The sequence below is a fragment of the Contarinia nasturtii genome, unplaced genomic scaffold (assembly GCF_009176525.2).
Source record: "Contarinia nasturtii isolate CC-2019 unplaced genomic scaffold, AAFC_CNas_1.1 Cnas_scaffold_864, whole genome shotgun sequence".
Taxonomy (NCBI): Eukaryota; Metazoa; Arthropoda; class Insecta; order Diptera; family Cecidomyiidae; genus Contarinia; species Contarinia nasturtii.
Genome location: NW_022198211.1, coordinates 653,559 through 664,396, shown reverse-complemented (window position 1 = coordinate 664,396; position 10,838 = coordinate 653,559). Strand labels below are relative to the sequence as shown.

At 32.3% G+C, this 10,838-nt stretch overlaps 1 protein-coding gene across 3 annotated transcripts in view; it reads left to right on the top strand.

Moving 5' to 3' along the window:
- The window catches only part of LOC116342494 (allatostatin-A receptor-like), an 80,461-nt gene extending 70,731 nt beyond the window's left edge, over positions 1–9,730 (top strand). For 2 of the 3 annotated variants that reach the window (XM_031770139.1, XM_031770140.1), the window contains exons 13-14: positions 4,525–4,680; positions 9,469–9,730. In XM_031770139.1, the coding sequence (XP_031625999.1) occupies positions 4,525–4,680; positions 9,469–9,588 (276 nt within the window). In that variant the 3' untranslated portion in view covers positions 9,589–9,730. Of the gene's footprint in view, positions 1–4,524; positions 4,681–7,590; positions 8,796–9,468 lie in introns of those variants that run through there. The other variant, XM_031770142.1, reaches the window with a different exon arrangement.
- Positions 9,731–10,838: the final 1,108 nt, after the last annotated feature.

The following is a 10,838-nucleotide window of genomic DNA, read 5'->3' as shown; positions in this document are numbered from 1 at the left end:
ATTCGCAAAAAAAAGTCTCCAATCTCATATACGTCAACCCCCCTTGGTCAACCCTGCAAACTATCATTTTTCCTAGAAGTGATTTTTTCAGTCGTTATCAATATCATACCCGTGTGCAAAATTATTTACTGACTGTTCACTTGGATAATTTAAGGTGTTATTGACTATAGACGACTGAGATTGGAGCTATTTAAAGTTGATTTGTTTGACTTTTCAATCGAATTCAGTACGGAAAAATATAACTCAAATCAACTTCAATCACAGTTGGCTAGAGCCATCTAACTTTACAAATTAGCCGTCTGTTTTGAATCAGATAAATAGGCGACTATAGTCAACTGGTTAAATGGCTACAGTTGACAAAATGCATTTTCAGTTGATTTCAGCTAGCCCGTCATTTACTCAGTCAGACCATTTTTTTGCACACGGGTAATTTAACCAAAACAAATAAGTCTCTCGCAATAAACTTGCAATTTAATTTAGTTGTTTTGATGTCCGCACAGCACTTTGAGTGATTCACTGTGGAGTGTGGATATACGACTTGTGTGTTGTATGCCTTAATTCAAGGTTATTCAAGTGGAGATGCTCATTAAATCACCAAAAATGAGATTCTCTACTTAACTTTATTGCCGAAGCATGCAATTTGTTTATCTCTCTATGCACTTCACCAAATTAAGGTTGAACGTACTACTTGACGAGCATGAATAAAAGTAAAAAGGGCGTAAGATTTGTATAATTCATGCGATAATAAATTTCGAGCGAAAGAAAAATAATTTCGAAATAAATAAATTCCCACACGGATTTGGTGGTGTACAAATACATCTAAATAAAAATTTACATTGCTTAAGGTGGTCTTTCATGTTGTCTATGTTTGAACAACCCGGTCAACCAGAGTTAATTGAAATGAAGTGAGAACGCATTAATTATGGCATGTAGCCATAACATCATTGCGGTTCTTTGCATTGGACCAAATAATTTAATTACAGTGCTTTTGATTTTGAATGCAGTTAATTAAAATCCGAAATTATAATAATGCCACAATGAGCAGTGACTGGCAAATTTGTTGAGGTGCTCATAATTTACTAAATTTTATTCAGCGGAGCGTAAACAGCTTCCCCGACGAAACGTTTATAATGAGCGAATGATTTTAATGAACCGAATTTAATGTTTTTAATTGATAAACTTCAACATTTTTTGTTTTCTTCAACAATTGTCGCGGATTGAGGTTTAAATTTTAGCCACAAAACAATATACATTATTGCTTCAATATTTGGATGCAAGCCCAAATGAGAACCTGTTGTCCTGTCTTATTACACAGAAATAAGTGCCGTATATTCAAACCAGAGAAACACACCCACATATAGGAAAAATGTCGTCATATTGTATTCATTATGATTGAATTCAATGTACTGCAAAAATAGGCTTGAATAAATGATAATGAATGTAAACACGGTCTAAACACAGTGGTTTGGAAATTGAATTCGATATGCTGCTATATTTGTACGTCGAACATTTCACTTGTATACATACCAATTTTAATTGGTTGTCAAGGATTAGATTTATGCAGCAGCGTAGCTGGAGGTTGGTTATGGGGGGTCTATAAAAATTTCATTTATTTCCAAGGCGCATTTTTTAAGCGCTGAATTCAGAAATCTATTGGATTAAACATGTATAAACTGGCTGATTGCAGCCAAAGGCAGATGTGAACCTTTTGTGCTATTTGGCTTGAGTTATACCCCCGGTTGCTATGCCACTGGATTTTTATGTTGGATAATTGTATATGTTTCTACCGTACTTCCCAATAAAATCCCCGAAATATTTACATTGTGATAATGGAGCTTCATTAATCATATTCATCGGAATTATTAATAAATCATCCTTTTTTTGCATCCGACCACTTTTGTTCAATGATAATGTTGTATATGAAATATTTATATTTGAGTAATATTCCGGCTGTGTTGTCGCATGTCGAGCTACGGCATATTGAAATGGAATGGCATCGTTTAGCACAGAGTATCCTCATGTTGAAGAGGTATTTGTAATACTTTCTAGAAAGAAGCTTCAACATTGGAGTGTAGTTTTATCAAAATGTAAGGATCCTTCAACCATCGAATTCATTTCGATATTTGTTAATGGCTTCGATCCAAATCGCAATCTCGAGTGTTCCGTTAAATTGAGCGTTAAACACGGCAATTTAGTTTCAATGGCACCTGCAATGAAATATTTTATTTACGACGAATACGACATTGTAACACATCAAGTTAATGGCATAGCTCTAAGCATGCAAAATCATTCGATTTGTGCAAAATGATGAAGAAATGTGAGGTAGAAAGACAAAGAGATAATTCAAATACTCAAATTGTATGACAAAAAAATGAACAATGTTTCAGTTTGATATACATTGTATTCATTTCCCATTAAATGACTTTGAATGTGAACGCCATGACGACAGAAGATATTTAATTATATAAATCAAGGGTATTACACGAAGTAGAGTACAACAACTGAAAATATTCACAATCTGGAATCATTGACAGTAAAAATCAATAAAATTGTATCCGTGACAGAAATCGTTAACTGAGTGAAAAGAAATTCCAACAGCATCTGTGTAAGGAGTGCACCATTTTTGTGCATACGAACAAGTTTTTACCATACCAAAAATGGTATATTCATACAATGCTCTCAACAATAACAAATAAAACTGCGAATTGTGCCTTTCGAAATTGCAGCTAATTCAATTTAATGTGCACGCCACAACTTTCATGGAAAAACTGGTTGTCGCCACAATTTAAATCGTGTTGTATTATTGTTACGGAATGACCTCATTGTTTGCGGATTTTTCGTATTATATCCACGAAAAACAGATGTGTTTATTGGTCTTAAACTTTTATCCCAGAGCCGTGCAACGAATTTGAAAAAAAAAAATCGGAGTTTTGCAGTGTCAATCTTTGCGCATGAAAGAAGATTTTATGTTGATAGAAATGAGTAAAAATATTTTAACCCTCCCACAGACGAAACATAAATATACAGCATGGAAGTGTAGTTGAATCCATTGGACCCAAATCGCTCTAGGATAAATACGAAGTGAGTCCAATACATATAACTGGACTCGTTTTCCGATTTTTCTGAACGAAAATATATAAAAAAAAATCTATAAGAAATTGGATGATGTTTCATGCATTTGTTCAAAATTTCTATTTGTACAGGTCCACTTATTTTTATTTGAGTTCCAAACTGATTAACTTAATGCGCATCAAAATGTCCGTCCGCATTTGTCCAATTGCCAGCTTTAAACTCTTTATTAGAGAGAAATAGTTTTCGTATTCCAAAATGATTATATGAATAAATGTGGTAAAGGTGGGAAAGAAATTAGTCGAAAAGCTTTCAGATTTTACTTATTCTCCGAAGAAAAATGTAAGATCCTAAATAAAAAATTTATAAAAAAGGGAAAAATCAGTACATTTAAAAACTATACACCTCATCTGCTTGGCTATGGGCTTAAAGAGATCCATTCCCACTTTTATATGATAATATATTATATAAGTGAACTTACAGAAAACGAAGTGTTACATTTCCGGCAAAATCCTTCGAGACAAAAAAATCTCACTTTGTTTTTCCCTTTTACATCTAATTTAGCTCTTCATTTTTTCACGACTGACCATTTTTCGCGTCGGGATTTTATATTTCTAACAAATTTACACTTCTTTCGTTCATATTTGTCCTTATGTTTGTTTTGGACAAAAAAAGATTTGAGTCGAGCGAAAAATGTTGTTTTCCGAATTCTTTTTCTTTTCAAACACATTTTGTAAGACAGAATTTATATTTTATACAGTCTACTAGTGGAATAAATTTTCTAGTCCACAGTAATTTTTATGGAGGTTTCGAAGGCGCCCAGATGTGAACATTTATTCGAAAGCATCCTTTTAAGGGGATATTATGTAAATTAAGAGTAAAAAAAATGTTTTGATTAGTATTTTCCGTTGGTCTGTTTGAAAAATCTATTCGAGGCATATAATAAAAATATGATTATAAATTAATGTACAATAGCTTTAACTTTGAATAATTAGATTTAATTATCCAAAAAAAGTTCATGTTTTCTTTGTTTTCTTTGTTTTGTTGTTCGTTTCGTAAAATGAGAATAAGTAAAAATGATTACCTCCTGAGTATTGCATTGTATTTATTTATATGTTGCACCATTGCTCTTAAAGCACGTTGCTATGAAATCGTAAGAAAGTGTTTGCTCAACATTTTCAATTTCCTTCTCACCAACGGAATGTAAAACAAACTACGTGGAAAACAGATTAAGTTATGCATATCACGTTTTTCAATTTGGAAAAGAAAGAAATACGTTTTTATAATAGTTACGCAATGCAGATGGAAAATTCGCTAGAAAACCGTTTTCAAGTGAATTTTATGTTCTTTTCTGAGAACTAAATGTAAATAATTTATAGTTTTTCCTGAAAACAATAACAACAACAAAAGAAAAACAAACCATTTTAATGGAAAGAATTTTTTTTATCCTTTTAGATAATTTTGGTATTGAAGTCACTGAAGCTATACGGAAACTCACACATTACCGTTATTATTCAAATCATATCGCACGTGCTGGCCTACATGAACAGTTGTGTCAATCCCGTCTTGTATGCGTTTTTGTCGGACAATTTTCGCAAGGCATTTCGGAAAGTAAGTAGCCCACATTTTCTCTCATTTATACTTGGGTTTATTTCTTAAATAAATCACTGACAATTGCTTTGTCAGTTGCGTGTTATGATATATATGTGTTTTTGTTTGAGTATGAGTGGTGTTAGTTCACTTTTTCGATCACATTTACAGTTGTTCATTTCATGCATAAATAAAAACTAACTTTACAGCGCTCAATTTTGTTTTACAAACTTAAAACTTTTTCTAGAATTATGAATCTTTTTTTAATTAACTCACATTTTTGCTACGAAGTCATTAAAGCCATTTTTCAAGCAGATGGATAACTAAAGAGAGAAAAATGAACGGTAAACTTGTTCAGTTGCACTTTTCTTCAACGTTGATAAGTTTAATTAACAAATCTGAGCATATATTCAGGGAGCACAGAGTCGGGGCAGTCGAAAAATTCAATAGAAAAAGAGATGAAAGCAGTTTTCCAACAGAAATTCATCGGATTGGCGCAATTGAAAATTTCCACTTGCAATTCCCATTGCAGAATGTGCTATTTATCAAAACATGCAGTACCATTTATCGTTCGCCAAATGAAATGCCGGAAAACCATTTACTAAGCTTTGCCTTCGTTTTAATTAAAAGCAATCAATTGTTCTGTCTATTTTAATTAGTTGCTTTAAAAAAAATGTTTAGCGTTGATTTGATAGATACTGTGTTCTATGTATAGGCTATTTCCACGCAATTTCACTGATTCGAGGCAATAAATGCAACATTTTGATCATTGATATTAAATCACTTTAACTTGATTTTAATGGAAATATTCAATCTTTAATTTCATTTTGTGAAAAAGTTTTATTCTCCCTGAGATTTATTTCCGCTCCGGAGAAAAGACATAAGTTTCAATGCATTTGTAATTTTTAATATGATTTGTCTCAAACCATGTGAAGTTTATCAGAAACTTTCCAAAGAAACCGACCTACGCAAGTGGACACAAAACTTTTAATGGATTTCTAATTTCCTCTTGCCGAGTCGACTCATTGCCGGTCGATGAATTTCTTCCAAGAAGAGTCAAAGCTTAAGGCGTTTGCGTTAGTTAGAAATGTGTCGGAAATAAAAAGCATTACTGAAAATTTAGAAGAAAAACTTGGATTCTTTTACCGCTTTGGTTTGTGGAAAAAGTGTGCCACAATGATTATGTTCTACGACAAAATAAGACATCAAAATACTGCAAATAAAAAAACGACTATGATAACAATGGCAACAGATGCAAGACTTATTACGAATATTAGTACATTGATTGCGATTAATTGTTGTCTATAGAGTTTCGACGTGTTCACTTCACACCAGACACATTTGGTTTGAATTGGTTACCAGACATAATAGCATAATCATCATGAGGCAAACGGCCTTTCTCTCCTTTTTTTGTTTAATGGAGAACATTTTCTTTCCAACTTTGGAAATTTTTGCGGATTGACGCAATGTCGCAGTAATAAATTACGTTGAGATGGTGACAGAGTGAATAACAATGCACGCAAATATACATGGCAAAAAATGGAAGCTATTGAAGTAAAATTCTCCTCACTTTTTACACCTGATTACCTACGTTTAGTGCCAGGTTTCACGTTAGAAAAAACATTCAGAAAAAAATTGCTGCCATTATTTGATGTGCGAGTCTTTTTTAAATATAGCTCTCGATCACAATCGTGCAATGACTTAGCCATTTTGCCTCATAATAAACAGTAAAAAAGGAACACAAGTCACTTCAGGTAAATGCCTCAGCATTTAGACAGCATTGGATTACTGCGCATTCATGTGCTGTCTGACTTTTTTCAATGCAATTTTTGCTTTCGATATTTTAAAATGCGATACATTGTCTCAAGCTCCTCGGATCATGTGCAAATATAGCATCACGTAATACGATTTGTTTAATCGAAAAAGGTCTGTTTTGCACATCATTAGCACCCTTTGGAAGAATAAACTTAGAAAAAAATCGAAGTGAATTCGATCCCAATTCCTCCCATTTGCTCTCTGCATATATGTGCTTATTTTAAAACCAATTTCTTTTGAACACATTTTTTTCTTATTTTATATTCGTCTGCTGAAAGTTCTCATGGGTTTTATCTCCATTTTGCACCCATTGCCTTTTGTTTTGCTAATTTCACGCTTCCGCATGTTGGCTTGAAAGGCGAAAAAAGACATTACAAAAGTGAGAGTATAAAATCGTGCTAAATTTCACTCAATGAACTAAACTTATGCACCGCTTTTTTTGCTTCGCATGTATTTGAACAATGCCCGACTTTATTTTAAGAGGAATTACCATTGATTTCGTATATTCGACCACAATAAGTTGCTTTATTTTTCACATTTTTTATGTTTGTCTTTGCACCCTTGCCACAAAGGACCAAACTTATTTTTTGAAGATTCATTAAATTTCGCATAATTTTTTTTGTGTGTAGTACATTTATTGCAATTTTGCGAAAGATAGAGACAGTTTGCTTACTCTTGCAAAAACTTGTTAAACACAAAAAATGGTTTAAACTATAGTTTATCATATTTTTGTGGCTTCTATGCAAAGACAGGTGGCGAAACAAAGGCTATCGACCGAATATTATCCTTGTAAAAAAACACAAGAGAAAATGAAAATTGCATTTTTAAGAGAAAAAAAATAGTGATCCATTTACTTCTTGACCATTCGAACAAACCATTTAATTAAAAATGCCATTGCTTATTCATAAGTTATTTTTTTTTTTTTTTCATTTAAACAAAACACAAGAAAACTAAAACCAAAACAAACAAACTTTATTAAATAGCACACTTTATATTATAACATTAATCAAAAATAGAAAAAAAAACACATACACACATCTTTCGATGTGAAAAATCAAGTAAAAAATCGAAATTAAAATGAACTCTCTCTGTTGTCTGTTATAATTCCCCGAACAGATGAAATGTGTTTGTTTTGCCAAGATGGATGTGTCCAGAGAAGCATATGAACCGATGAGTCTAGAAACGACACTGTAAAAACCACACACAATGCACACCACGACACTGATTTGTGAATCGGTTTTCGAAACACACAAACACTCCACACACCATCAAATATGTGGACATCGAGTATAATAATCGTGACATGGTGTCGTCGATTCCTTCTCAACGCAATACATGAAAAAAAAAGAAGAACAAGTTGGGCAATGCGATAAAAGTGTTGCGCACAAAACTTCAAGGAAATAACCAAAAGTACAAACTAATAATATCATTGCAATGTTATGCTTTAAAAGTTTTTCGTACGTGTGATAACAACTTGATGCATCATCGCACGTAAACCGAATGTATAATTTGTAGAATCAAAGCAAGTAGTACAAAATTGGTGTAACATTCTATTTGAAACAGATTCATAATGGAAGAATCCGTATAAAACGATTAAGAAAAAGATCATTGTTATATTTGTGTGCGCCTTATGTAAACTTTCATGATCAATAACAAAATTTGCTCAATTCTACGTATATCAGATTAGCATATCATATGAAGCATTCATTAGAAGTGTGAATTGTGCAAATACATATGGTGGGCACTTTTCGAATCCGATTCAAACTAATAACACGCCCAACACGCACACTTCTTTTAAACTCTTCATATTTTATCAAAGATCTTATTTAGTATAAAGATAAAGTTGCTATTTAATAAGATTAAGAAAAATGTGGTGTTCCAAGTTTTATGTTTTTCTGTGTGCTGTTTTCATCATAATTACTCTAATTTCAAAATATTTGTTGTTGTAATTTGTAGTTCTCACCTTTTTGAAATTGACTCCATGTTCTGTGTTTTAACTGTTATGCATATTACAAATAGATGTCATGCCATTTTATTTGCTGTCAAGTGGTGTTGAATGGCATGTTCTACAAATATGAATAATAATGTGTTCTTATAATCATCATCGTAATCACCGCCTTGTTTGTGGCATAAACTGTCATAGCCAAAAATGAAGGATAATCCAATACCACATAAATTAACAATTGAATGACATATCAAATGAAAGCGTCAAATTGCATCAATTTAACATTTAATTCACATTAAAATCAGAGTTTCATTCAGCGCTGCTGCCATGCTTAGCATAAAAACGTATGCTAGCTGAGAATGCGTCGTCCGTCGCATGCGAATGTACGTAGCAGTTTTTACATCACAGCGAACAACAATACATACATTGTTCTCTATACAATCGCTTGGATTTTTTGAGTCACATAATCGTGAAGAGAAAAATGCATGCATTCTTGTTCGCTGTCTACGTACATTCGCATGCGACGGACGACGCATTCTCAGCTAGCATACGTTTTTATGCTAAGCATGGCAGCAGCGCTGAATGAAACTCTGATTAAAATTAATACAGTGGACTCTCGATATTCTGAACCTGATTTGAATTTTCATTGAATCACAATTTTCTCGATCATTTTATTCTTGCCATTTAAAGTGCTGGATCACTCAAAAGCTCATCGAGAATCGACTGTATTAATTTTTTACAATTAGATGAAATTCAACAGTATTTTGAAACCATTCGTGCGATGAATATTGTTCCCATTTCAAATTAAAGCAATGCTGCTAAGTTGTCAAACAAAATATATAAATAATATATTTTTCCAGAAAAGCTCAGTAAATATAAACTTGAAACAAGTATAACAGAGATATTATATTTGTAAATATATTTTTCATGGAAATTAAAATATACAATTTAAAACTGAAACATCTTTTTTCGATTTTTTTCACATGTTTTTTTTTTTTTAAAGAAAGAAATTGAACAATGTGAGTAAGACTTTATTTTCATTTGATTAGGTTGTGTGGTGTGGTCGACCTGGTGGATACCCATTTGAAATGACGCAACATCAGACGAAAGCCACACGGACCACAGGTGCTATAACAGGTAACGGTATGTCACATGTTGACCTTCTGTAAACGAAATCATCGTCCAGCCGAACCGAAATGAAAGAGATTTATTCAATTTTTTGCTGTTTCAATAAATACGATTTTTGTACAGATAAAATTGAATTTAATTTTGTATACTGTTTAACATCAGTTATTGTTTTATCGCCTTTGTTCCAATCAATTGGTTTTCCTTTAGTTCGTCACGATTAAAAATATTTAATTAAAAATACACATTGATTATAATAATAAATACTATATAATTTACATCGATTTAGTGATCGTAAGTACAGTAGATTTAATGTAATCAAGTATTTAGTAATATTTATAGTGTGAATTTTTACCAAAATTCTAGTTGTTATCTAATAAGCGCGGTGATTAGGTGCAAACTATCAAGATAAAAAAGGGGGTGTTACGTGTACGAAGTGTACGTATAATAAAAAGATTTAGTAAATGAAATTAACGTTTCTCTAGTTAAAGTATGTATAATAAATATTTAACAAGAAAAAAACTGCTGTAAGCGCTCAAAAGGGCAGAGCCATCGATTTAATGAGGGATAAAAGATGACAGTTCTTTTATATTCTAAGTGAAAATAAAAATAAAACATTTAACAGGATGTTAAAAAGCGTCCAAGGTTCTTAGAAAAATTAATTTTCAAACCAACAATTTAAAAATTTAACTTTACAAAAATATCAAGAGCAACAAATTGATAAAATAAGAAACCTGGACTAAGTATGAATGTACTTCGGTTGTAAGCTATAGATTAGATTTGCGTTGCCATAACTGTCATCAATTAATCATCGTTTGCAGTGGCGAGAAATTTGGACTGGCATTTTTTTTTGGTACATTATCTACTTAAGCCTGTTGGCTGCAAAGTTTTCACGTGGAGGAAAATTTAAATGACCTTACGAAAACCTCAGTTTATTTATTTCGCTAAATACATACACCCAATCTCATTCTAATCCACTTGGTTAAACAATTTCGTCCAATTGAAAAATCGTTTTCAATGTTCCTTTAATGGTCAAGTTCACTGCGTAGCTATTCATTAAAATTCTCCCATCCCATTTTCCCCTACTCTTTTTTTCTCTTTATCTTGTTTCACTTAGAAATTTTATTTGCCATCATGAAACTTTTTATCCAAACGTTGGGCGCTGGGAATTTCAATTGAAAAACACGTGTTTTTTGGTTGGTCTCCCCATGTAATCTAAGAGTATCCATTAAATGACAGTTTTTCTATTTCTCTTTTCTCACATTCACTCACAATGAGTCTCATTCTTACATAC